This window comes from Meleagris gallopavo, chromosome 10 (genome assembly GCF_000146605.3).
Source record: "Meleagris gallopavo isolate NT-WF06-2002-E0010 breed Aviagen turkey brand Nicholas breeding stock chromosome 10, Turkey_5.1, whole genome shotgun sequence".
Lineage (NCBI taxonomy): Eukaryota > Metazoa > Chordata > Aves > Galliformes > Phasianidae > Meleagris > Meleagris gallopavo.
In genome coordinates, this window is record NC_015020.2 from 2,376,232 (window position 1) to 2,388,152 (window position 11,921).

Here is an 11,921-nt window from a genome sequence, read left to right on the forward strand (position 1 = left end):
TGTGTTTTGTTTTTTTTTTTAAACTGATGTATCTATTTAAAAGTAATCAGGGAGTTTCTAAGCTGATGTGGTGGCACTGCTGGAAACAGTGGAACCAAAGGATCCTGGAATGGCACATGGAGGCCATGCAGGATGTGCTGTAAGCACTGGGCTGCTGCTTTCCCTTCATGTGAGGACACTGCTCTGCTCTGTGAGTTCTTTATTACAGACACGTACAAAACATGAAGGCAAAGGAGGCATGGAGTGGTTACTCTTCCCACCGGTCAACAGTTGTCCCCTTCTGAGTGCTTTCCCATTGCCACACGGGTTTAGCTTAAGGGAAACACACACACAACATGCCTCACTCGCTCCATACAGCCACTGTACACCTCTTCACCAAAGCACCAAGAGACAAAACCTCAGTGAAGCATGCTTAAGAGACTCTTGCCAAAAAAGCCCTTGCAAAAAGACCCGCATGCAACTGCACGGCAGCCCCACGCGCCCAGCCCTGCTCCTGCATCCTGCCCTCAGCCCACAGCGCCTGCCCAGCCGCCCACCTCCAGCTCTGCCATCCTGTGGGAAGCTCTGCGTGGCACGGTGGGAGCGTGGGCTCAGTATTTGTTGATGCCAAAGACCCTCACGCCGTGGAACTGGGGCAGCTTGGGCAGGAGGACGCTGAGCAGGGAGGCGGTGTTGATCATGAAGTGCGCGGGGTCGTATTTGGTGTAGAAGCTGGTGAGGAGGTAACTGGGGAGGGAGTGAGATGCAGGTTAGTTCTGTACCACCCTACGCTTCCCCAAAGCAGCTATTTTAGTTGGCTCGCTGCTGTTTCCTGTATAAAACCCAGCACCTCTCAGGTGAGAGAACTTTCCAAACTCCAGGACCTGTCTATGCCAAGGCTGAGTGCACTGACTGCACCAGCAGCAGCTCTCCTAGGCACACCGCCTCACCCCCTACGCCTCGGTCAGCAGGAAACAGCACTCACAGCACTACGGGGGAGATGCTGAGGAACTTTCGTGAGGAGGTGCACTGCATCCCATAGTCAATCTGCTCCCAGTGTGTCAGCAGGCGATCCTTGCCTTGGTCCGGGGTTTCAAACGGCGTTCCCTTCACTGTGTGCAACAGCAAATACATGACCTGTGGGTTTCAAGTGAAAGGAGGCAGCAGGTGAGCGCAGGATGGGGACACAGACAGTGGGAACGCTGGGATGGAGCCGAGGAGATGGAGCTGGGCGGCTCTGGGATGCAGAGAGTTTCGGATGGGGCTGCACTCAGTTTTTGCTCCAGGAGAGCAACACGGAGGCAAAGCAGCCTGGCCTGTGCCTCAGCAGGATGTGAGAAGACAACAGTAGCATGCATGGGACTGGAGGAAAGGCAGGGAGAGCTGAGAGCTCTGTGCAGAGCCACGCCACGGGACAGAAATGTGCTCTCTGTGCTCTCACAGCTGTTTCCCAGGCCAAGGAGCTTCTGTCAGCAATGGATTCTCCACAGAACTGGGTCTGGAAGCATTCCTTGAGCCGCAGCACCTCCCATACCTGGGAACAAGGCGCAGTGCTCAGCACAGCACTGCTGAAAGGGCAGATAACAAGGGGAAATGGTTGGAAGTGGAGGGAGGGCAGCTTTCAGTTGGCTGTCAGGGGGAAGTTGTTTGCTGTGAGAGTGGGGAGGTGCTGGAACAGCTGCCCAGAGAGGCTGTGGATCCCCGTCCATCCCTGGAGGTGTTCGAGGCCAGCAAGGATGGGGCCCTGGGCAGCCTGGGCTGCTGTGAGATGTGGAGGTTGGTGGCCCTGCATGGCACAGGGGGGTTGGAGCTCCGTGATCCTTGAGCTCCCTTCCAACCCAACCGTTTTGTGACTCTGTGACACGGCTGACAAACAGCTGCACTGTGGCCCTGGGAGGGAGCAGCTGAGCCGTGACTCACCAGGTTGTGGATGACGTTGGTGAGCGTCCACACCACAGGGATGCTGAAGAAGGGGATGCTGAGGAGGATGATGTGAAGCACCGCCACCGAGATGACGTAGGCCAGCCAGATCCCACGGCTGCTCATCACCCGCGTGTTGGGGTTCACCTCGCTGTGTGCCACGCCGACGTTCATCCTACAAAGAACCAAAGGCTTCTGGGCCTCAGCGGTTCCCCCACGCAGAATCATAGAATCACAAGGTTGGAAAGGACCTACAAGACCATCCAGTCCTCCCATCACCACTGCTACCACAAGCATTAAACCACATCTTTTAGCTCCTCATCCAGACGCCTGTTGAGCACTGCCAGGGACGGCGACTCCACCACCTCCCTGTGCAGCCATTCCAGTGCCTGAGAGAAAAAGTTCTTCCTTATGTCCAACCTAAACCTCCTCTGCTACAACTTATGGCCATTTCCTCGGGTTCTGTTTGTTGCCTGGGAGAAGAGGCCAAACCGCTTCTCATCACAGCCTCCCTTCAGGCAGTTGTAGAGAGCAGTGAGGTCTCTTCTGAGCCGCCTCTTCTCCACACTGAACAATCCCAGCTCCCTCAGCCGCTCCTCATAAGATTTGTGCTTCAGACCCTCACCAGTTTCATTGCCCTTCTCCAGACACGTTCCTCAATGTCTTTCTTGCAGTGAGGGGCCCAAAACTGAACACAGCACTGGAGGTGCGGCCTCACCAGAGCTGAGTACAGGGGACGATCACCTCCCTGCTCCTGCCACACTGTTTCTAACGCAGACCAGGATGCCGTTGGCCCCCTTGGCCCCCTGCTCACACTGCCGGCTCGTGTTCAGCCGAGCACCAACCAACGCCCCCAGCTCCATTTCCTCTTCACACTCATCCAGCCGCTCAACCTCAGGCCTGTACGGAATTCCGAGTTGGGAAGGAGACCCCCGCGGTTCTCAGCCCAGCACAGCCCCGCTCCACGGCCCCGATCCCAGCACAACCCACGGAGCGGCACCGCCAGACGTTGGGCCCGGCCTCCCACCTCCCTCCATCAGGGACGCTGTAGGGGCGGAAAGCAGCCCTAAATCCCACTGGTTCTCGGCCTTGGCCGCGTCCCTCCAGTCCCTCAGTCCCGCTCCCTTCAATTCCGGTCCCCCGGTCCCGACCCGCTCCCGGCCCGTTTACCTCTGGCTCCGCAGACACCGTTGCCAGGACCCTGCCCGCCCCGGGCCCGTCTCCAGGAAGTCACCTCACTCCCGACCCGCTGCCACCATTGGCTACTCCCGGACTTTTCTCCGCTTCTATTGGTTCTTGTGCCTGTCCTTCAGCACCTCCCCGCCCCCCGCCCGCCGGCGGACCAATAGCGAGTGCGAGGAAGCAGAGAGAACTGACCAATCGCAAGGAGCGACGTTGAACGGCGGTTTGAAATCACCCGTTCAGAAAGCGCAGCCATGATTGGGCGGTGAGCTGCCGGCGGGGGCGGAGCCGGCAGCGGGCTGTGGGGGCGACAAGATGGCGGCGGAGACCGTGGAGCTCCACAAGTTGAAGGTAGCGGCGGCCGCTCCGCTCCTAACGGCAGCCCTGCGGCTCGGGCATCGCTTCCCACACGCGGAGGGCTTTGCTGTATCTGGGCCTTGGCTCCCAACGCGCTCAGGTCCCGGGGCTGCCGCCGGAAACGGGGTTGTGGGGGAGGTCGGGCCTTGGAGGCGCTCCGGTTCCGCCCTGTGGCCACCGGGCCGCGCTCTGCTCGGCCTCGGTTCTGCCCGGTGCCCTTCGCGAGGCTTCGGTCCCCGTCTGTGGGCGCCGAGGGGTGACCCTGAGCCTGGCCTCGTGAGTGGGGAAGGAGGAGGAAGGAGCCAGAAGAGCTCCTTACAAAGGAGATTAAAAAGCGGTGGCTTTGCGGTGTGTTGTCGCGTCTCGTGTTCCTCGGGGTGTTTGTGCCTGTGAGCGGATCACGCGTCCTCACGGGCTGCTCTCCTTCCCCGCAGTTGGCCGAGCTGAAGCAGGAGTGCCTCGCCCGCGGGCTGGAGGCGAAGGGCAACAAGCAGGATCTGATCAACAGGCTGCAGGCCTACCTGGAGGAGCACGGTGGGTACCCAGAGTGCTGGGATTTCCAATCCCCCCCTCTCCCCTCCCCCCCGCCGTGGGCAGTTTCTGTGCTGAGAGCCCTCAGGCTTCAGCTTTTGTGTGGGAGTGCTGGTTGGAGTGCTTTGCTGCGGCGTGGCTTCTCAGCTCCCCGCTTTATCAGCAAGGCTTTGTCTGAGAGGCCGAAGGTATCGCTGAGTGATTTGTGTCAGCGATTGATGCGTTATTTTCTTTTTTAGCTGAAGAAGAAGCAAACGAAGAGGATGTTCTGGGAGAAGAAATAGAGGTAAGGCTGCGGGACGGGCTGTTGTGTTGGCGGCGTTTGGCCTCTGGGTGGCTGTGTTGGGCATTGCTGGAGAGAGCAGTGCAACGAGCAGCAGCAGTGCAGGAGCTCTTCTGTGTTTGAAGCACTGCTGAGCTTCGCTCTTGGATCTGAACCGGCCGGTTTTGGTGCTGGAGGATCAGTGCTGCTGTGTTTGCATGGAGTGTGTGGTGGTGTGGGGGTTTCATAGAATCATCATAGAATGGCCTGGGTTGAAAAGGACCACAATGATCACCTGGTTTCAACCCCCCTGCTGTGTGCAGGTCGCCAACCAGCAGACCAGGCTGCCCATGGCCACATCCAGCCTGGTCTTGAATGCCTCCAAGGATCCACAGCCTCCTTAGGCAACCTGTTCCAGTGCCTCACCACCCTCTGAGTGAAAAACTTCCTTCTCATATCCAACCTAAACCTCTCCTGTCTCAGTTTAAAACCGTTCCCCCTTGTCCTATCACTCCCCACCCTCACAAACAGCCGTTCCCCCTCCTGTTTATGAGGTCCCTTCAAGTACTGGAAGGCCACACTGAGGTCTCCCCAGAGCCTTCTTTTCTCCAAGCTGAACAAGCTCAGTTCCCTGTTTCTTCATATGAGAGGTGCTCCAAAGTTATTGGAAGAGTTTGTGGTCGTGGTATGTGGCTGCTGTTTCAGAAAGGGGAATTCTGCCTCTTTTCAGGAGTTGTGCTGTTCTTTGTTTGTTGTTAACAGCAGATGTCTGTTGGGGTGTGTTGTGTTCTTAGCATGGAGGCCCTGACACCAAACTGGTGCCCTGAAAGTTGGCAAAGCTGAGCTGCAGGAGGGAGTGAGCCTCAAAATGAAGCTTTATGTTCTGGAAGTGCAGAGATCCTGGCTGGAAGAGTTCTGTGTTCAAAACACCAACAGAAAGCAGCTCTGCTGCTCAGCACACAGCTCTGCAGGGCTGTGTTCAGTGTATGGGAGCTTTCTCCTGTTGTCTGTAAAGTTCTTGGTGGGAGAAGTGAAATGGGCCTCACCAGATGAGCATCAGACACCGAGTGTGAGCACTGTCTGGATCTGATGCTCTTTGCTGGTTCCGCTTGCAGGCTTGAGAATGTCTCAGTTGGAGTAGTTTCCTAAGGCTGTCACGCCAAGCTTTTTAGTGAGTCTTTGGGAGTTAAAAAGAAAGGAAAAAAAAAAAAAGAGAACAAACAATTAATGCCCATAAGATTGCTCATATACTGGTAGATGAAGGCTGTGAGCACCTAATGCTGATTCTCACTGCACACTCTGCCTTACTGGGCAGAGTCAGACCCCACTGAGGGGGAGGAGAGGAGATTTCAAGCACACAAGCCCTTCAAGTGGGACGCAGCAGCATGGGGAGACACAGCTGCTTGTGTTCCTTGGTGATGTGTGGTCTTCCCAGCTGCTCTAGCATGAAATTCAGAAACCTACGGATACGTTCAGGCTGAACTGCAGGCGTTTGCCTCTGAGAACCCAGAAGACCTGGTGCTGCCCTTGCTGTGATGTTTTGCTCTTGCTCACCAGGCTGGGATGCTCTCTGACCTCCTCCCAACTCGTTGCTTTGCAGGAAGAAGAGCAGAAACCAGCAGAGCCACCCACCAAAGTAGAAGAGCCTCCTGTAAAATCGCCTGATGTGTAACTATCCTTTCTGCTTAATCCAAAGCAAAACCTGTGGGGAGTGCTGTAACACGAGAGGTGCATGGCAGGGGAGAGCTCTGCCTGCCCCAGATGCTTGCAGGCTCTTTTCAAGGCTCGGTGAGACCATCCTGTGGCTGGAGGGGCTGCAGCAAGGGGAGCTGGAGTTCTGTGGCCTGATGGCTTTGCTGGGGGAGCTGTGTGAGAGCCCTGAGTGCGGGGAGCGTGCCTGGCCCCAGCCAAATTGCTTCCTGTGAAAGTGTCATTAAACCATTACTACCTTTCAGGGCATAAAATGAGAAACCTGTCCAGGAATCTGGAACAAAAGCAGCGCGTTTTTCTAAATGGGAGACCTTAATGAGGCTGGCTGTGACCTACTGTTTTATGGGAGTTTTTTAGAGGAGGATGATGCTATTTCGTTTAGCCTGGGAACTTCCGAACTTTGTCTCTTCCTCCTTTGTTTTCCCCCCCTCGAGCCTGAGCTCTGTTTTCTGAGCATAAACTTTAGAGCACGCCCACTCCATTATATTTTTGTTCAGTCTTTTTACTGGTCCTGCTGTTGTCAGCTGCACATTGTTCAGGAAGTGTGTGTTTGAAATGGAGCCTGAGCCCGGGACGCTGGTGCTGACCTGGGGAGAGCTGCCTGGGGCTGTCCCATGAACTAGAACAGAATGATCCTTTGTATTTCAGGGCCATAAAGGAATAAAGCTTCTCAGGGCATGCAGTTGAGACTTTGGGCTTCTAACAGGAGCTGAATGTTGCCCTTAAGAGCTTTAAGATGTGCAAGAGATTGTTCCTGGGTATGCAGATCTACAGCCTCTTGCTGTAACACCCACCCCATATGCTCCTGCAGCACCCCACTGAAATTGCAGGGTGTTTCTCGTGCCTTAAATAGAGTTCATTTCTCTCTTCAAGCCTATGTGGAGGACAGATGTGAGTGCTGAGGGTGGTTCTTGTGGTATGTGATCTTCTGGGGCTTCCAGCTTGTCTCCCATCATTACTAAAGGAACTCAGGGGTGCTGAAGGCAGTCACTGAGCTAGGAGGAGCACTGGTGGCTGCGTCTTCACCAGCTCCTTTGTTTCCCTGCACACCTCAGACTTGCAGGCTTCACAGACTTCAGACTCCAGCATCGGGGCTCTCAGCCTGCTCCTTTAACAGGGATGCTGGCTTGGGGCTGCTGCCCTCTTGAGAACAGAGCCTCACTTGAGGCTGGGGTTCCCCAGAGGTGGGGGTTTAGGAGGAGAACCCTGACCTGCCTCCCACTGAGGTGTGCGTGTGAAGCTGTTGGGAATTCTGACTGATGTTTCTCTTTCCCAACACCTTTAGGAGCACGGAAAAGAAAGTAGTGAAAATAACATCAGAAATCTCACAGATGGAGGTAAGGTTCCTTCTGCTACTTCACCCTCATCCCCGAGGTATCATTAGGCTTGTTGCTTCATTCAGAATCTCTTTTGTACGTTGCTGAGGCTGTGTTTCCATTGCAAACCATTATTTTGACTTGGTTAATTAATTGGTTATTAATGATCGGTGGCTGCAGACTGACCTAGCAGCATGCTGACCCCACAGCACGTCCCATTTTGCTGTGATCTTATGGAGTGCTTCTCTCAGCTGTCTGGAGGTGCATCCTTCCTTGCTGCCATTTCTGTCTGCCCCCAGCCAACTGACCCTACGTCAATATTTCCAACTTAGAGTCGAGCTGAGCTGCTCCTGGTGCATCCTCCCATTGCAAACACAACTTTGATAGATCTGCACTGTCCCATTATGACTTCTCTGTCTAAATCGTGCTTCCCTTCCTGCTGCTGGAGCATGCAGCGTTCCCTGCACAGATCCCCATCTCTGTCCCTTGGGGTTTGCTGCCAGCCTGCTTGCTTCAAACACAAAACTACAAAGCTTTGCTGAGGATATCCTTCAGGGAGTAATCGGTTTGGGAGACACCAACAGAATCATCTCATCTTTATCTTCTGTAGCTTTGCCACTTGTATTTGCTGGGCTTACTTAAAACAAACACTCTTAGAAGCCACTGATTCCTCTGGGAAAGCTTTGTGAAACTTGGAGTTTCAGGAATCTCACTCTGGTTCTCTAATCACACCCCCCCCATTTTAGTTTTCCACTCGTGCTCCGTAAGAAAGCAGTCAGTATGAAAACATGATTCTTGTCTTCCTGCTGTTCACTGCTGCTTTAGAGCTCTAATCTCCTGTTTGGGACAGGATCATTTCCACAGCAACCAGGGGGATGTCGCAAGCAGAGGATTATGACCTCAGCTGAAGGAGTAATGAAGAGAAATGTGGTACCTGGTGCAGGATCGATGTTCCCCTGTGATTTGGGGCTGCCCTTGGCCATAGCTGCTTAAAGAGCTCATTAACAGATCTGCTGTTACACTCTTGTCCTTTGGGGCTTTTTTTTCCTTAAATTCCATAGAGCCAATTCACAGGAAAACCACTTTTTTTTATTTTTATTTTTTTGTGAGGCTGTGTATGAATTGGATGGCTGTCAGCATCTTTTAGAAGAGGGCATAGAGTTGTTTTTCCATACGGTGCAGCGTTGATGGTCGGAGGTAGGCTGCTCCAGTTGTAGGAAATATTGAGCGTTTCACAAAGCAGGGAGGCACATCACCAGCAGGGAAGCCCAACCAATCTTTGCCATTGGCCAAGCCTTCTCTTGTTGAGACTATTACTATACCATACACATTTAATTCTTCTAAAGATCAGAACCCATAGGACTGAGAGGAGAAGGTCTGCATTTAGACATTGCACCCTGTTGTACCATTAAATCGATGTTAACTGGGTTCGGTTTACCTGTTTTCAGCCACAGCTGAGTATTGAAAGACTTCATTCATTGATGGAAGGCCGGAGGGGTTCTTTCTTCGTGGGATGACCTGAGCTGCATTGCCACTGCCTTCTTTTGGGCTGTTGATCCAACGTGGCTTTTGTGTGGCCGCCCACTCTCTTGCATATTTCTTTTGGATATCCATCAAAGAGCGTGGATAAGGAAGTGTGCTTTGACCTGTCTTTCAAGTGACTTCTCAGCCTCGGTGCTGACACCATTAGGAGTGGCATTCCTAATCCATCTTTTCCAAACATTTATGTTTTGATGCAGATGTTTATTGCGCTCCTCGCTGAGCTTTTGGCCAAATAAATGTTTCCCTGAAAATCAAATCTGTTTCTCTAACCTCTAAAACACCAAACGCATTTCTGGGCCCTTGTGTAATAATAAAATGTGAGATATTTCCTTTCAGCTTTTAAGGGGATTTGAATGTTTTTTTGGTGCGCTTCTGACGTTCCCAAGCCGCTCTGTGTCTCGGCCACGTGCACATGGAAGCGTTCACCCATCCTGTATTAAGTCTGTGTGCCTCTTTCCGTTTCCTTTCTGTAGACTTCGAGCCCTCACTCTCCTTCTCTGGATTCTTTTTCTCCCACCTCCAGAGAATGCAGAAGAGGGCTGAGCGCTTCAACGTGCCCGTGAGCCTGGAGAGCAAGAAGGCAGCGCGTGCGGCTCGGTGAGTCCCCCGTTCTCACCTGGCACAGACAGCGGTTGTGTTGTTGTGATGTGGCTCTTCTTCCTTTGGAATAAGTGAGGAATTGCTGTTGGCACACCTGGCAGTTTCTGTGGTAGTTCCATTAGCCACTAATTCCCGGATCCCAGCTCCTCTCAACCGGTTTGACTGAGGTACACTTAAGAAAAGCGTTTGGAGGAAGAATTCATCTTGTGCTTACTGAAGACTTGATGTGTGAGATACCCACCTCGTGTTTGCTTGGGTCTCTCACAGCTCTGTTTACTTTCTGCAGGTTTGGTTTGGCCACAGTTTCGACAAAAGGTGAGAAGGTGAAGCAGAACCAATTCATGGAGTGACCTTACTGCAAATATTTATTTATTCCTGGGAAAGAAAAAGTTGCCGGTGAGGCTGTCTTTGTTTTACCATCTGTCCACGCCCAGGGTTTCTGAGCAGGAATTGTAGAGCTGGGATGAAAAGCATGTGTAAAGTCTTACGGGTGGGGAAAGCTGAACTTGGGGATCATCCTTGAGTGAATGATACAGAAACTGGGAGAAATGGGACAGCAGTTCTTCACCGGTTGGTGGTCAGACTGGTGTGTGCTTCCAGCGCTGCTGTGACTTTACTGCTCCTCTTTTCAGATAAATTACTGCTCCAGATGTTTGTTCTCTAACTGAGTTTTCTGTTTTCTTTTCATCTCAGGCCTCTCTGCAGACAGCAAACCTACGGTAAGAGATGCTTCTTGTTCCTAAATTTCCTCTGCTCAGGCTCGTAATACAGCTTGTCATTTGTGCAAAAAAGTTCCTGCCTGCGGGAGTGAACTGAACCATCAAAATGGTCCAAGAACAACATCTGTAGAGTGGGAGCTGATGAAGTTGCCTACCTGGATGTTGTGCTTTATAGGTTCCCATCCCTCTACAGTGTTTGGCAGGAAAATCCCAGGCAGGCTGGGAGCTCAGCTTGGTCATGGCAGCCGATGTGATGTGTTTTGGAAGGGAGAGGGTGCGGCAACAGCTTCTTAAAGTACAGCAGCCAGAGAGCAGCGACAGGTCTGGGAGCACTGGCAAGATTGCCTGAGGAGCTTTGTTTGCTGTTTGTGTTGGCCGTGCTGCTGCAGGGCAGCTGTCAGGTCCAGCAGGCTCACAGGAGCAGTCTGAATCTGCTGTCCCTTCAGGAGAGGACCACCAGCCCGATGTTTTGTCCTTTGGTTGTTCTGAGCAGTCTGGGGCTGCTCCATCTGGGTTCTGCCTTCAGGCCCAGCTTCCCAACAGCACCTGCTGAGTTTTGGGGCAGCACAGCACTGGGGTTTTATTCTGGGGGCTGCAGCACGCAGTTTCTTCTGGCAGAGCCTTCTCCCTGCGACGTGAGTGACGGTGATTTAAAAACCAGTTTCCTGTGTCTTTGTAGGTAAACATGGATAAATTAAAGGAAAGGGCTCAGAGGTTTGGTTTGAATGTCTCTTCGCTCTCCAAGAAGGTAAGGTGCATTGGCCTCCAGGACACACTTTGCACCTCCAGAGGAGCCCAGGGCTCATAGCACACAGTTCAAAGCCTCCTCGCTGCTGGAGCTTTTACGTCGTGTTATTAATGCAGCAGTGTGGGCTCCGGGCCCCGGGAGACTCATGTCAACATCATTTCCTTCATCTTTCCCTCTGTTTGTTTTGTGTGAGGCTTAATAGGGTTTGGAGAAAGTTGTGACGGGTGAATAGAGGTGTTGAATTTTAAGGTTATCAGTCTGGTTTGGACATGGGAAGGGAGGCTGCGTGGCAGGCTGTGTAATTTGGTTTGTTTTCGGGTATTTCTGTGTAAGTGCACATTTGTGACTGGTCTGTAAAGAGCCGAGGTAATGAGCTCTCTGAAGAGCTCCCTGGTAACTCTTTGAAGTACAAATGAAGTGAATTTTGGAGCGGGATAAATTCGGTCTCCAAGCTTTGGAGAAATACCCCCAAGCTTCTGAGCGTGGTCTCCCTCCAGTCCTGGTGTGTAGCAGCTGATTTCATTGATACCTTTGTGTGCTGGGCAGGGAATGGGACGGGGGGCTGTGGGGCAGGCAGCAGGGCACGCTGGGGACACACGTGGCTGTGATCATTCCCTGACGAGCCAGGAAAAGGTGAATGCAGCACGTTTGGGTAAAACAGGAGGAAGGATAAATATGTGCAGTGAGATGAGAATGGCATCCTGTGTGCTTCCTGAATGCAAACGGCCCCGTTCCTCTTCTGGCTGTTAACAGCCCTCGTGCTGCAGCGCTGCTCAGAAATAGTGGGGAATGAAAACGAATTGTCCAGTGATAACAGCTGGGTGATGTTGGCATGGAGACTTCTCCTCTCAATCTGGAAAGGGTAAGAGCTCGGGGAGGTTGATCTTCCTTCATCCCTGCGAAATGAGCCCCTCTCCTCCTCGGGGGGATGGATTTGACCTTTTTTGCTGCCTGTTTCTCTATGTATGAGCGTTCCGCTTTATTCCACCAGCCCTGGGAATTCACTGATGTAGAAAATATCTGGCATTGGAGGTCGCTGTTTCCCAGCACCCCCC

The 11,921-nt window shown here is 52.8% G+C and overlaps 2 protein-coding genes across 3 annotated transcripts; one reads left to right on the top strand and one right to left on the bottom strand.

The window, feature by feature from the left end:
* Positions 1-182: 182 nt before the first annotated feature.
* ORMDL2 (ORMDL sphingolipid biosynthesis regulator 2) lies at positions 183-3,172 on the bottom strand. 2 transcript variants are annotated; one of them, XM_010715551.3, is made up of 4 exons: positions 3,070-3,172; positions 1,900-2,074; positions 965-1,116; positions 183-726 (listed from the first exon to the last, which is right to left on the bottom strand). In XM_010715551.3, exons 2-4 carry the CDS (start codon positions 2,071-2,073, stop codon positions 591-593), a joined length of 462 nt encoding a protein of 153 aa, XP_010713853.1. In that variant the 5' UTR covers position 2,074; positions 3,070-3,172; the 3' UTR covers positions 183-590. The 2 variants fall into 2 exon arrangements, with proteins under 2 accessions (XP_010713853.1, XP_010713854.1); XM_010715552.3 differs by lacking the exon at positions 3,070-3,172 and adding an exon at positions 2,927-3,014.
* Positions 3,173-3,324: 152 nt separating this feature from the next.
* On the top strand, positions 3,325-11,896 carry SARNP (SAP domain containing ribonucleoprotein). Its single transcript, XM_010715553.3, has 9 exons — positions 3,325-3,432; positions 3,873-3,972; positions 4,209-4,255; positions 5,832-5,899; positions 7,227-7,278; positions 9,323-9,396; positions 9,686-9,714; positions 10,093-10,118; positions 10,798-11,896. The coding sequence occupies exons 1-9, from the start codon at positions 3,397-3,399 to the stop codon at positions 10,924-10,926; spliced, it is 561 nt and encodes a 186-aa protein (XP_010713855.1). The 5' UTR covers positions 3,325-3,396; the 3' UTR covers positions 10,927-11,896.
* The last annotated feature ends 25 nt before the right edge of the window (positions 11,897-11,921 follow it).